Source organism: Hippopotamus amphibius, chromosome 12, assembly GCF_030028045.1.
Source record: "Hippopotamus amphibius kiboko isolate mHipAmp2 chromosome 12, mHipAmp2.hap2, whole genome shotgun sequence".
Lineage (NCBI taxonomy): Eukaryota > Metazoa > Chordata > Mammalia > Artiodactyla > Hippopotamidae > Hippopotamus > Hippopotamus amphibius.
Window position 1 is genome coordinate 92073401 of NC_080197.1, and position 15791 is coordinate 92089191.

At 38.1% G+C, this 15791-nt stretch overlaps 1 protein-coding gene across 1 annotated transcript in view; it reads left to right on the forward strand.

Annotated features, from left to right (window-relative positions):
- NELL2 (neural EGFL like 2) overlaps positions 1–15791 on the forward strand; it is a 334778-nt gene that overhangs the window by 239964 nt on the left and 79023 nt on the right. The window contains exons 14-15 of the mRNA XM_057701965.1: positions 7059–7181; positions 9928–10023. Coding sequence (XP_057557948.1) covers positions 7059–7181; positions 9928–10023 — 219 coding nt within the window. The remainder of the gene's footprint in view (positions 1–7058; positions 7182–9927; positions 10024–15791) is intronic.

The window sequence follows — 15791 nt, forward strand, 5'->3', positions numbered from 1 at the left end:
TGGGTGTTAAAAATGAGTTTTAGTGGGTTTGCTGCTGCTGTAGGCATTGAGCAGTTTTAAAGTATAACTTCTTATAGTTACTTGAATAGTGGTAAAAGTAAAAGTAGATTTCTGTTAAAATGACATTGTAGTAAATAGATGTTTCTCTGTAATATAAAGTGAGTAAATAAGGTAACCATAAGAACAAAATGAATACCTTTGGGTAAGTATGATAGAGACATTTTTTCCCTTAAGGTAACCACTGAAAGTTGTTTCAGTGGCATTTTGGAAACCAGAAAAATATCCAAAATGTGTTTGATTTCAGAAAAGATTATAAAGAGAGCAAATTTCTGTGAGACATTTAGGTTTTCTCCCAAAAAAATATTGCAATAGAAAAGAGAGGATATTATCCAGCTAATAAAGACAAAATGAATTTTCCCACTGAAGTAGATAAGATGAGAAGGTAAACAATATTTGTTGAGTGTCTATTACTTGCCAGCGTGTCTACATTCATCACTGAAGTTTATTCTTTGCCACAGTTCTCTAACATAGGTCTTAATTTCCTCATTTTAAACTCAGATCAGCCAACTTTCTCACAGCCACTGAGAACTGGGATAAAACGGCATCTCAAACCAAGCCTGTCTGGAAAGTGTATGTTTCACACTGCCTCTCAGCTACTAGTCATTAAAGTAGTACATAATTTTCTCATATTTCTACTTTGTCCTTCATAGGGTCCTAGTACAGAATAATTGATGGAGGACATTTTAAACTGATGAACTGTAACAGTATTCCTTAAGAAGCAGTAGTCATTAGGACAAATGTTTTGATTTCAGGGATGTCTTGCCGGTGGCAGTGAGCATCGTGTCTTCACATACCAGACCATCGAATACGAGGGTGAGTTAAAAATTATTCACACTCTGCCTGTGGAATTTACAGAAGTTTTAATATAACTGGAGTGTGCATAGTTTTTGACTCACCCTCGTATCTTTGGAGGGGAAGGAAGGAGGGAGAAGAAGGAATGAAAGAGTTCCAGTTCTTTCCAATAGACCCATCTATAAACCATCTAGAAATTGTTGAGTTGTAATAGATAACATTCTTTATATTCCGTTTGTACTCATTTTGAGAAGACCTACCATAGAATAATTACCTTGTCAGTGTACTAAGGAGCTGTGGTCAAGTCCAAAGAGTTGTTTCCTTTGAGAAAAAGCGACAGCATCTGTTATCTGGGGACTCACCATTGCTGCCATTCTTTTTAGAGTCAAAGAAGAGGTGTCAGTTGCAGACCCACGGGCTGTCCTGTTCTTTTGCTCTTCACAGGCCAGTACATAGAAATACACATTGACTTTGGTGGGCACACATATGAGTGAAACTCATAGATGAGCTTCTGCAAACCTAATTGATAAGACAAGCAATCTGGTCTCCAGAAATATAAGAGGAAAATGACCAAGCAGATCTTCATTTTTCAGATAGACCATCCATCTAAGCTTCCAGTTTGAGGGTGTTATTAGAAGCTCCTCAAGAGTAACCTACACTTGCATGGGCTTCCTTGCTCCAAGACTTATTCAGTGTTAAGCCTGAGAGAGCTTGTGCTCCCAGGTTAAGACCTGAGGTAGATTGTCACTCGGTTTAGAGCCATATCCTGTTACATTCTAAGAGAGAATGTGCTCATTGTAAATTTATATTCCAGGAAACACTTGGGTCAAGGAAAGTGAAGCAGCTTTCTTTGTGGAACTTACCCCTGTATGTTGTGATAGGTGTTGTGATAGGATGTGCTGTTTTCCCAACATTTCTAGATTCAGACAGGAAAGTAGAAGATGCACCTTAGACAATATAATTCTTGTGACTGGAGAAATCTATCAGAGGAAAAGAAAGGTTCTCTGAGGGTATTGGGGCACCTATGAAGTTGTGAAGGTATATTACATTCTGTTACCAGAAGAGTGGAATTTGCTGTGTAAAGGTGTCACCGGAGGATCTAGTATATTGCCGGGAGATGTAGAACAGAATTATCCAGAAGCAGTGGATGGTGTTACCAGGGCCTGACCACTGGTATCAGAGGAGAGGACTCTTGGGCATTGGAGGTGTCTGTTTGCCAAACTGCATTATGAGCTTCCAGAGATTTTTAAGTCGGGGAAATTAGTGCTGGAGTCCAAGTTCTGTGAGATGGTTATTTTGTTTTTCAGGCGTTTGTACTGGACCGTATTGGTATCTTCCTTTTCTTTTGAAAACATCTCTCTCAACTGTGTGAAAGTGTGGATTTTAGTATGAATAGAAAGTACCTCCGTGCTTTGCCCTAAGGAGTTCTATAATTTTTAATAAGGCTCCTATAGGGTTAAAAAATACTAGAAAATACGATAAAGAGACGATAACTTCCTAATTGTGAAGCATGAGAAGACTTTTAATGTGTAAACATTCAAAACCTCTGGATAATTACAAAGAAGAACACTAGGGTTAAAAAGATAGATTGGGGAAAACAGATGCATTAAATGTCAGGAGGCCCTATTGCGTAGCAATCAATATCCTAGTTTTTGGAGTCAGATGCTGTGATTCACAGCTCTACCACCTACTAGCTGTGTGATCTCAGGCAAGATACCAGAAGCCAAGTTTAATTTTCTGAAAAATAATAACATTTCCTAATTAATATGATGATTAAATGAGATAGTGTATATTACAAAGTGTGTGGTATGCAGTAAGCACTGATGTAGAGCTATGGTTATCGCAAGTCATTCGGATTCAATCAAATTTGTAAGAGGCTCAAGATTCCAAAAACAAAAGAAACAAAGTATGTAAATGCTGTTTCCGTTTGGAATCTGCATCTTCCCCAAACACACATAAAAAATATCCATGTCAAATGCTTCCTTCTGCATGAAGTGGTTCTTGTAATCCCACCTGACCTGACTAGAAATGACTTCCTCCCTTGATCTCTACAACCTTTTTAAACAGAGATTATTTCCTCGCTTCAGCATTTCTCATAATAAAGCCATGTACTAAAGGCATTTGTGTTTCTGTCTTATCTCCTCAACTAAGCTATAAACTTTGTGAGGGTAGCTGCTATTTATAATCATAATTTTAATCCCAAGAAGATCCTAAAACACAATAGACCTTCAGGAAAATTGTATTTAATTGAATTCAAATGTAGCTATATTTAAATTACTTTTCACTCCTATTTTCTGCGGCATTTGCATTTTGTATCATAGTGAAATTCTTTAATAGAACATGTGCTATATGTATTGTATGTCTGTGTGGAAATCATAGTGAGCAAAGCTATGTGAATTTTAGAATATCTTGTCTCTAGATAGTATGTTCATTCTGGAAACAGCTCAATATGAATACCAATTTTAAAACTCAATTTGAACCCAACTGTATGTTATTATGACTGATGATCTGTTGAGTCTTAAAATGATTTTAGATACGTTAACTTACACAGGTTAGGAGTTAATCAGTGATCCTGAAGTATTAGTTTTATATGTAACATCTGCATTTAGATAAATACAGGTGTGTATATTATTACTTTATTTCCATAGAGGAATTTTACTCTGTGACCCTTGTCACTGGTATGAAATCAGTTTTACATAGTACGCAAAGATGCACAGCATAAAAGCTATGGCACTCAGGACAAATCTTTGCCAACTATCACTGTACGATTATCTATTCTGTATATAATGTACTGTAATAATTGACACCCATATTACTTTTGTTTAGAACTGTTGAGGGATGGTGCATTCCTTCTGTATTTTTTTTTCCTTTTTTTTTCCATTTTATTTAAATTTAAAATTCAGATATAAAAACGATTAAGATTATTATATGCTAATATTTTTAATGAAAAGAAAAAGAAAGTGGTGTATTTGTTTTCAATCCCAGCTATTGTTTGGACTGTCATGTCACATGAAGAATGACATCTTACCTGAGGATATGAAGATAGCATTGACTCTTATGGATTGAGTGTTCTGAACGTCAGGTCGGAAACATCTGCTTTTCAATATGTGTGAATTCATTCACAATTACATCCTGACGTGCTCTTCTCAAACACTGGAATATAATATTGATTTTAATTCTGTGTTAATATTTCCCTCATTTTATTTAATTTTATCCATTATATGCTAAGACTTTTGGAGGAAGTATTAAAAATGGATAGGCTGACTGGTGGGTTGGTGTGGAGTCCTTAGGGATATGTCAGTCAGGGGAAAGCGTAAGAGGTTGACATTTGACCAAACTGGATACGGAGCAGCAGTAATTAACTATTTATTGAGATGACCTCATAGAATATTTGCTCCTTGCTTCATTCACATTCTTTTTTGTAAAGGGCTGTCAAATTAAAGTCAATTCTTCTGTGAGATTACAGTATGAGCATTTTAAAAGGCTTTTCTTAAGACCACAGTTTAGTTGATAATTCTGAGTATAACCAACTTTAAGTAGTGTGAAAAAAATTAAAGTGACAGTATAAAGGAATTAGTACTTTGTTTTCAAAATATGTCCTGCCATCTTAATTAATATGTGAAATATCCCAAACCAAACCAAATAAAATACCACCATAATAAAATCAGTAAAATACAGCTTAGGTTTCAATAGCTTTTCACTTGGTGTCTAGTCTGCAATTGAACGAATTGAGATTGACTTGAATCATAACAACAGAGGAAGTATGTCCTAGCTTTCCTGATTTGGTCATTCATTCTTTCAGTCATTTATTCAAGACACTTTCTTTGAATGCTGAAATGAAATACAAAGAAAAATGTAAAATTCTCCTCCAAAAATTCACACTCCCAGGTGGGGCATGAAAATAGAGAACCAAGGAGAAGTAAACACTCATGATGAAAAGATAGTAAGAGAGCCTTGTATCTGGTGTTAGGGAAAACAGACAGAAGCTCCAGCTCTGAGGGAGGGGGAGGGAAAGATATTTTCACAGAAGACACGCCATTTTAGTGTAATCTTTAAAAGTAGTAAGAGTTTTCCAGGAGAGTCCGTGGGGCAGGCACTGCAGGCAGAGGGAACAACATATGTACTGATGCGCTTGAGTCCATTTAAAACCTGGAAACTCTCTTCACCCTTGAATCGCTCAGGAGCCACTCACTCATTTTGGTGGCCGCCGAGAGTAAAGGACACAGAGGAAACCAGATCCCAGGTTGTGTAATTAGTTAATGTTTGTTGCATATTATCATCCTGGATGCTAATCTGAATCTTGTTAGGCCCTTCTACCCAGCGAGTACTAATTAAGTGGATGACCAAGGCAGGGATGAAAACAGCATCACATCAGTCAGCAGCTGTCTTTAAAGGGCCTGCGGCTGTCCATATAGAGATTTATAGATTAACTGCAGCACTTTGAATTGCACTGGAAAGAAAATTGGCAGCAGCTGCAAACTTCACAGAGTGGATTTATTTTGCTTCAGGCAGCTGAACCCAGAGGTAGGTGGGCTGCCCATTCTGGTCCTTCCAATATTTAATAGTGTCCAGGGGTGGCCCCAATTAGGACACCCATGTGTAATCCACCTATTTTCCAAGCTATCATCAATGTGCGTGAATTTATTAAAAACTCTGAAATATTCTGACTCTGGATAATAAAGGTGGAATTTTATATAATCTGGGGAAATTCCGCCAGGAATTTGGAGAATAAGATATCTAGTCGAGCAATGCTGAAACCTTAGTGATTGAAATCTCTCTGTCCTCTGAAAGGTTACTGGGGATAACCTTTACAAAGTTTATGACAGAGCTGTAGCCAAAACTGTCGTAACTTTGTACTTGCTTAACACGGGACACAGAATCATGAAATGTTAATCTTTATTTTTTTTTAATAAAAGAGCATTCTATTTTAGTAGTTAAAATAAATGATTTTACTTTAACCTCAACTGCATATGTCAACAGCAATTTTTTTTCAAAATTACAGACACATTACTATTTTATTGTCTAGAATAATATATATATACACATATTGTTTGGAACACAAAAAATTCTAAAGTGAAAAAGAAAAATTTCTTTTTGCTTCGATTATTTATGTCATAGTAAATTAATGTAAGTGTATTAAAATATATATTTAATTTTAGACCTAAATAATATTTATGTAATTTACTTATTACTACTGGGTAATAAGTAGTGAGGCTGTCAGGGTATTAGTTGGCTGAACTAACTTGTGTGCATTTTGTCGCTTGTATTTCATTTCATACTCATCTTGATTTCAACGTTAGATCTGTTTTCCTTCTCATATTTACCATATTTATTCCTCACATTTACCTTTTAGCTGAACGCTGAGTTCTGAAGTTGCCTAATATGCCCATGAACTTGGGCAGGCTGCTGAAGTACTCTGAGCCACCACTGACTCATCTTTAAAATGGTGATAATGGTATTGGTTCTGCCTCTCTCGCAGCGGGGCTGGGAGAATCAAATGATTCGGTGCTTTTGACAGTGTCAAGTTACACACAGTTAAAGGAGGTATCAGATTGATTGTATATCTCAAAGTTTGCATTTGCACATATTATAAAGGCAAGTTTATCTTATTTAATAGAAGTGTGATACTTCCTTTGCAGAAAGAGGGAACTTACTAAGAAATTCAGATATTCCCCCCAGCAGTTTGCATGTGCATCTTTATGCCTGCAGGTGTGGTTGTGGGTGTTAACTGCATCTAATTCCCAGGGCTTCAAGTCCATTATCCTGCAGGTCAGGATTTGTGGAGCAGTATAATTACACATCCTTTCCTATCACCCTTCCCATGCTACAGGGAAAAGTTAGGTGGCAGACTTATATCATGAGATAATTCCTCAAATATTAACCACTGAGACTGTAAACAGCTGGCTCTGGGATCTGCTTCTGAGAATTAATCCCCATCCGTCCCTCTCTGCCCCTTTTATTCCTTCCTACTATTGGTGGGTCTTTTGTCCAAATCCTTTGGCATTTAAGGTGTGTGGACGTGTACACTATGTATGTATTTCAAGAGGAGTATACCGTACTTCAAAATACAGGCTCTTCTTTAATAAGCAATTTGTGTATGTTTGTGTTGGAAAGAAATATCACGATAACAAAGATGAAGGTGCAGTTTAAAGCACAGTGTCTTTGAAAATCTGTCTTTGAGTAACAAAAATGTATCCTCATTTCAGAACATGATGAGTGTGTTACAAATCAGCACAACTGTGATGAAAATGCTTTGTGCTTCAATACTGTCGGAGGACACAGCTGCGTTTGCAAGCCTGGCTACACTGGGAATGGAACTATGTGCAAAGGTAAACGCACCTCTTCTATCAGAGATAATGCAGTTCATCTCTCCCTCCCTCCACCCTCTCTCATCGCTGTTACCTACCTTCTGGGTACGGCCCACAGCCCTTGAGAACGTCAAAGTGTGGCTCCTGGTCATCCTCCTGGGTTACATCATCAGTGTTTGTGTCCAAGCTGTTCAACGACACTGATGTAATGTTCCGTGACCTCAAATACAGTGGTTTTCACCTCTCTTCCTCTCTAGCAGACCGTAGCCATAATCATATCCTGGGCACTTTTGTACAGAACTGCTCCACCTTTGAAATCCAAACTTTTTATTGTCCCCCTGCTTCCTGTTTGCCCACTCTGTTCTTTCCACAGTGTTCATCTTTAATCTCTCTGACCACTCCTTTCCATCCAGTTTACCAGTCTCCTCCCAGGTTCAGATATTTCTTTATGAGTCCAAACGTTACAGCTATATTTTTTTCAGCAGCCCTATCAACCATTTGTTTTACTACCATGATCCACTGTGAAATATCCATTTGGGGTCAGTCTGACAGTTTTCTTCTCTGCCCTCTCTCTCTCTTGAGCTAAGTACTAAGTAACTGGGAATACTGGGTTTCTATATGTTATCATTTCCCATTTTACCTGGTTTGTCAATACCAATCAGTAATTCTCAGGTTTTCATTTCCATCAGCTGATATTCCAACTGTAGTCCACTACCATGCATTGATTCACTCTTTCACATTTTCACATTTCAAAACATGTGCCCTTTTTCCTTCATCAGATGAGCTTACCTCCTACTTCACAAGGAAAATAGAGGTTCTATTTTGGAAACTCAACCAACTTCCGTAGGATAAAGCCCATATTCCTTATTATGTCATATAGATTTATTTATTATTTGTCTCCTATAGGCATTTTAAGCTTCAAAACTGCCCATTCCTCAAATACACTGTGTTGATTATCCTGGAGTTTACCAAAATTCATTTTCCTTGATACCATGTATATGGGAGGCAGGGAATAACCAGAAATTATTATTAATGCTGTGGCCTTTGAGCCTGAGTCTAAGACCTGGTCTACAGTAATTCATCGCATGCACGTATGGGTGGGCCAGAGGGTTACTCTGTTTGTAAAAGTCTATGGAAATCTGTAGTTTAGAGCATAAAGGCCTACTCATTTGGGGGTCTAAATCCCACAAAGGCTTCCTTAGAAACTTGACCTATCCTGAGAAGAGCTAGACTAGCAATAGCATAACTGAACCCTCAGGGCTTCCCTAAGACATCTGGATGTTCTGAGAGTTACGATTTTATCTGGAAGCCCAACAGCTTCTCACTCTTATTTGTATCTGATTCTCACTCCTTATTAATGTGAAAAATAAAGTTTACAGCGTAAAGAATTCTTAAAGCCATGAGCAGATGCAGACGGATATTTCTTATCTTCGAAGGAAGGAGAATTTTCAAGGGTTTATACATTTCTTCTGGAAATTAGTACTACAGGTTGCCTGAGTACAGACTCTCCATTCCTGTGTGCATTTCTGCTGGGAATGTCAAAAGCTGAGAGAGTAGTAGTGTAGATGTAGGATCTGAATCGCTGAGTCCTGTTCTCTGTCAACAGGCTGCAACCTGTAATTTGCAAGCCTTGCAAATTACTCCAAGGAAAATATACACATGGTCTGGTGGGTGTACCCTTTCTTTTTATGAGGCTTAAATTCCCAATGTCTTTACACATTCTTGCTGACTAGGTATTGTTTTTGCCTAGGATGAAGACGGATTAGGACCTAGACCCAAAGAAGCCAGATGGCCTCTTTGGGCCCCTTCCTTTACCTCAGTAGTAGAATCTCAGATTTCTGCAGTTTACCACTCTGAGAAAGCACATCCTAACTAATTAGAAGAAACACATGCCAGAAAACCAGAGAAAAAGCTTTGTGCCGGGCCTGGGACAAGCTGATCTGGTTCTTCCCTGACAGATGTTGCCAGGCTGAGGGAGCAGTCCTGAGCCTCACAGAGCCAAAGAATAAGCTGAAGTGCAAACAGAAGTTTCTAAGGGCACTCTGCCCCACCCATCCTGTTTTTCTCACCTTTTTTGAAAGGAAAAGCCCATCTCAAAAGCTCACCCTTGCAGTGGCTCAGAGCTTGGCTCCTTTTCTTACCCACAGAAAAACTCCCCTCACTTACAAAGCCACTCTAGCACAGCAGGCTATATACTGCCTTTGCCCATGACCCTGGACCCTGACCTATCCTTGGCAGAGGAGTTCAAGACCCTTCTTGGAGACTCCTTTAGCAAATTCTCATTATTGACTAATTCATCACCAGGGCATTTCTCTAGTATTTTCACACTTTGGACATCGTGTAGAATGATCAGAGACTTATAGGATTCGATTATTTCTTATTTCTGTATCTTATTCTCTAGATGGTGGTTTGCTCTTTAAGAAAATGCCTAGGATAGCTGCCGTGTTTTTAGGTTTAATTTCAAGCTGGATTGTTACAGTGACATACAATACTACTTCTAATTCCTGTTGTGTAAGGCTACTGTTTTTTTGTTAAAAGAAAGTTCAGTGTTTTCTTTTACAGGTGAAATACTTAACATTGGAAAGAGTACTATTCTACAAATTGTGTTGAAGTTTCTTACCTTATATGGAAAGTATTATATGAATGTGAAATTACAGTAGCCTTTATAATTTGATGTCTATATCGAGGGCAATAAAGAAAGCTAGTCTGGGGTATCTTGAACTACTTCACTCTAAAGTGCTAAAATTATGTATCTGAATTATTTTAGCGTTTTGCAAAGATGGCTGTAGGAACGGAGGAGCTTGTATTGCCGCTAATGTGTGTGCCTGCCCACAAGGCTTCACCGGGCCCAGCTGTGAAACAGGTAAGAGTATCATTCTGTCTTCTAGAAAATGAATTTTTATGCCAATGTATAAAGTAATTCATGAGGGAAATAATGTTTCAAGTGGGCTCTCAAAAGCATGGCGCTATTAACATGGAAGCTTAGGAGGCAGGAGGTAGGAAATTTCAGTGAGGTGTAATCACTGGGCATTTGCCCAAAGTCACTGTAAGAAGGCTGTGCAGCTGTTATAACTAGAAGCATATTGAACTTCTTCAGAAAAGTATGTGGGATTGCCCAGGATTTTATGACTTCGTAATTCATTTTACTTATTTGGAGCCCAGTTTTCTTGGAATCTATATGACCATATTAAAGCATAGAGTTCAAGCTGATGGCCAACTCACCTCCTGGGACATATGACTTCCTGCATCCACATTTGAGAATTTTTGATAAATTTTTACCTGGTCCATTTAATATTTTTTCATTGTTGTTTGTTTATAAAGTATTTAAAGTTTTCTACTCCTTAATTATGCTTCCTCCGAGTCCATTCTGAACTTACTCTTTCTGATAGATACTAATACAAGTTTCTAAAATGCTAGAAACTTTTAACAATATTACAAAATATTTAAGTATAATCTGTATATAACTTACGACTCAAAGTAAGATGTTTTGTCCGTTGAAACACACCTCGAGCATTTAAAAAGTGCATTGAGTATTAGCTCCTAATTAAAATCATGTCAGTAGTAGTTTTGGTTGCTTTTGGTTAAGTGGGTTCTAATAGCAGATGACCTCACAAAGTCTTGAGTATTCTCCCTAAGAGTGACTGGTGGTTACCACCTCCTATTGCTTTCCGTAAATCTCAGTGCAGTAGATTCAGTGAATGTCCTGTCTCCACCCCACTTGCAGTCATCTGGTTTAATAAACACACTGACCAGAATGTGAGACAGAAAATGCTCTGGTCCATTTGGGAAGTGAAAATTTTACTGACTAAGTACTGCCACCGTGCACCGAAGGATGCTCACAAAAGGGCTCACATCACTACATCCTTTGTTTCCGCAAGTACCTCTAAGTGGTGCTTTTCAAACTTCCGTGACTAATTGGTTACAAAGGTCTCTAACAGAAAATGCCTAGTGGCTATCTTTGATATGTGGGGCTTCTTCTTCAGGAGATCATTTCCTAAAGCAGGAGCTTCAAAACTGATCGTGCATGTCAGTCACCCATAGAGCTTGTTAACTTGTTAAAAAATACAGATTTCTGATAATTATCATTGGATTTACTAGATCAAAATCAGGCACTGCCAATGCAATGGTTCAACAATGTTTCTATCCCTTGATCTCCACTAGTACCCACACACACATCAAGATACACTGTAATCCTCCTGTACAGTAACACCTATGGTGACTATGTTTCCTGAATGCAGTATTTTATGCTATTTCTGGTGCAAAGTCTGGATACTGAAATAATGGCTTTTTCAGAGCATTTCAATGGTGTGGAATTTTGAAATAAAGGCTGTCCCCGAAAACCTGGGATGAGTAATGGCCATGCTCAATCCTGCACATCATTCCTCCACTAAAAAAAAAAAATTATATGGAGAGATTGTGAAAGTGTGGAATGGCATAAGATTGATCTGAGCAATGTAAAATTTAAAACTGGAGTTAAAAATAACCCAACAGAATATTTAGCTGTCTCTATGTAATTATCCTTGAACTTTCAAAGCCAAGGGCTTTGAGAAAGATATAGGTTTAACATCTACTTCTACTGTTTCCTTGTTATGTGGCCTTGGACAAGGTGCATAACTTCTGTGTCTATTACCCTTTGTCCATCACCTTACTCTTCACAAGTCTCCTCGAAGATGGGTATTATCTTGGAGGTATTATCCATTTATAAACATAAATATTAGGTTCATAGTGATTAAATTTTTCTAACGTCACAGAGTTAGCAGCTGAACACTAAGGACTTTCTACTCCCAAATCCAGGGGATTTTTTAAACTACCAACTATATAAGTGCTTTTCAAAGTTTCTCCTGAAGTCACTCTAATGACAGAGGAGACAGAATTCCTTCATCCAGGGAGGTTGTGAAATGGCCCACCATGAGGGTAAATAAAATTTCTTCAAAAGGTCATGTTTCAGCCTACAAATTCATTCACTTCTATTCCATATATAAAATAGTTAACTTACTTACCACTGAGTAAAGTTGATGCTCCAAGACAGTGGGCCATACTGTATCCCTGTCTTCTAGCATCTCTTGGCCCAAGACCATGTTTTGCTATTTGAGCAGCAAGGCATTCCTGCCTTCTGTCTGAGAAAATGTAATAGCAACACTTGCCTCCAAGTATTTGTCCCAATTATTGCTCCAGGTTAGATCCTAACTCCTCACCTCCCAACACCACCGTTTTTGTTGATGTAGTTATAAATAGAAGGTGTGCCCTTTAAAAAAATACCTTCAGATGAGACGAGACTCATGTGGAGTAATTTATTCGCCCATTTATTCAACAGATGTTTAATTAGGGTCTATTATATGCTGAGCACTGATCTAAAAACAGGATAGAGCAGTGAACAAAACTGAGGCCCTGTCTGCATGGAAATTATGATATAATGGAGTAGAGGGACTATAAAAAGGAAAATAAATATATAAAATATTGTCAGGTAACAGTAGGTACTGTAAAGAAAACTAAAGTGGATAGTATAAAATTCTTTTATTAACCTATGGACCTTACATATGATGGGTATTGCTATTAACTTTATTAATAAAGGTAACTAACATCAGCTTCTGTATCAAGTCCCAAAATTTCAGTGGTTGATATAACAGATATATTGCTCATTCACATCTCAATTTGATATGTTGAATGTGGTGGTGAGGAGAGTTGGGGGGGATTGGGATTGGGATTGCTCAAGCTAGGGACCCTGGCTATTGCCATTTAGCGAAGAAGCCATGCTCAGTACATGACCTCTAAAACCACCAGAAAAGAGAACCACAGAGAAAGGTTACAAGTGCTACTGCCTCAGGTCAGAAGCGTCATGTCCCCTCACATACCGTTGGTAACATCTAATCACATGGATTCAAGGGGTTTAGAAAATGTAGTTGAGCTGAGTGCCCAGGAGGGTGAAACTGGCTTGGTGAGCATCAGGCCCGTCGTTTGCCATATCTGCTGTCTGTCATTGCTGGTACTATTTACTCAAAGCAATCAACACATTTTCGACATTTCTCTGATGCAGTCGGGACAAGGAGCTCTTCCTTTTTCAATCATTGCCTTGTATCTCCTCATCCCCCGCCAGGGAGTCTCACCTTGGAATTCCTGGACCCCTGTAGATCTATGGGTGGGCTTTGGGGATCCATGAATTCCCTGAGTGTCTGTGCATGTGTACATTTTTCTGCAGAGAAAACACAGGCCCTTAAAGACTTCATATGTGTTATATAATTTCCAAGTAGTTAAGAACCTCTAGAGAGAGGATCTTCAATGTTTCATAAAGAGACCTAACTGCTATTTCATTGTGTGGCAGGTGATCCAAACCCAAACGTCCAATGTTTCTTTGGGAACCTTAAATCCAAAGACCCCAAACTGAGCTCCAGTCATCCCCCTCACCCGCCCTTCCGCATCCAGTCAAGTCCTTTTGGTTCTCGGTACTAGGGTCCATTTCTTTCCATTCTGGCTGCAGCTACAGTAGTTCAGGGCTCTCAGGAGTCTCTCTCTCCAGTGCAATCTCCACAGACTATCGGAGCCCAAATCTGATCATTTCACCCCAGACAGAAAAAACATCAGTGCCTTCCATTGCCCTCGGGATAAAGGTCATGTGTCTTAACATGACATTCAAGATTTGACCCCTGCTAATCTATCCAGCTTTCACCTTCTTGTCCCTTTGTTTCCTCACCTCATTTCCACCCCAGGCATGTATAACTTGTTCATTTTGAATCTTTGAGACATAGTGTAAGGCCTACACCTTATTAGGTGTTCCACAAATATCTGTTGCATAAATAAAGGTGTAAATGAGGAAGAAAAAGATGATGTGGTTGCTTCCATATGTGCTGAACATTTTAAAATATTATTTTAAAGAGGCTTTCAGGGTCATCTGGTCTTGTGCTTTCACGTGGCAGATGAGGTAATTGCAGCACAGAGAGGTGAAGTACCTTATATATGCTGTTTAATTGTAGATACAGATCTGCATTTTACAACTCAAGTCTTCTGATTCTTATTCCAGTGTTTCCTTTTCCCTTCCTTCCTTCCTTCCTTCCTTCTGTTCGTCCCCCCTCCCTTCCTCTCTTCCTTCTTTCTGCCTGTGTCATGCTATATGCTCAGGAATTCATCCTTCTGTCATCACTCATGAAGTCTGTGTTTTTGTTATGCCTGCCTCTTCAGCTACCAGATAATCCTGTTGTCTTTAACAGTGACTTCTGTGGCAGCTTTTCTCTCCCAAGGTAGGGAAAGCATCAGGGTTGCCAAGATTGCCCACGTATAGGAATGGGCCTAAATGTGGCCTGCTGGATGCTGCCCGATAGCTTAGAAAGGAGCTTTATTCCTGGCCCCAGTGGCCATCTGTTGAGCCCTCACAATGGAATCTCTGAGGATGAAGTAATAGGATTTACTGATTTTTTGAAAGACAATCTTCATGTGCATGACATTTACCAACCCTTGTTACTTTAGTTGAAAAATTCTCCTCTGAACCCCCTTGCCCTAATTTATTTAGTCTATTTCTGCATCATGTGTGTCTTAGTGAAATGATTGAATCCATTCACCAACTTCACAGAAGGGCTATGTGTATGTTTTTACTGAGTAAAATTAGTTTTTCATGGCCTTCTTTTTTAGCCACTGTGTAAGATTACCCACGTGTACAGCATAACGTCATTTTTAATTAAACATCCTAATAGTCCATCATGTGTTTAACTTGGACTTAGCAGGTGATTATTTCTTGGCTAATTCAATAAAATGTATTAGAAATCTATGTGCTGCAGTTTAACAGCTCTGTCACTGCCATGCTGTATTTATTGCATAATTGATAAACCTCAGCAAACGTGTGATGATCTAATTAATATGCAGAGCTGTCTTATTATACTAAAAGTAAATCTTACTGTCATGATTTGCAGCATAACTCTAAGAGATTTGACAGTCCCCTATAAGTAACTGCTGACTTAAATCAAATTAAAATGCTTATAACTGGGAAAAAGTTGATATCAAATGGCAAAGCTAAAAAAAAAATGCTTCGATATCAGAGAAAAGGAGATCAGACATTTTAGTGATAAATGGCTGTGTGTGCGTGTGTGTGTAAAATAATAGGTCTCTTGACCACAGATCAAAATGTGAAATGAGATTTTAATTATTTCTAGCGAGTAATTACATGAATATAAATTTAAGTTGCATTCCTAAGCGCTTTTGTAGCTTTTTAATACCTGTAGCTTCAAAATGATAAAATGAAGCATGAGGCATATATGAGTGTTGCTTTATGTCCAAGGTAACTTCAAATTGGTTGAGGTTGATTGATTTGTTTAAAGTTTGTATTATTACAATTATAACATAGGTAGTAAAAATCCTTCGATTCATTTGTAGTAAGAAAGTTATTTTGCCAGTAGTATGTATGCGTAGTTAGCATTTATTATTAATGTCAAATTGTATTACATTTCCTGATACTGTTAAACTAGCACATTTTTCATCATTAAAGGAATGTATTGATTTAATCTTGTGATCATGTAGCTTTTTCTAAAAGGCATATTTTTCAGAAGCTTACATCATTCTGTATAATTTTACATAGAAAGACTGAAAAAATTCAGAATCAAAAGAAAATTTTCAAAACATTTCTGCCGTACCTTTTTTTTTTCCAAA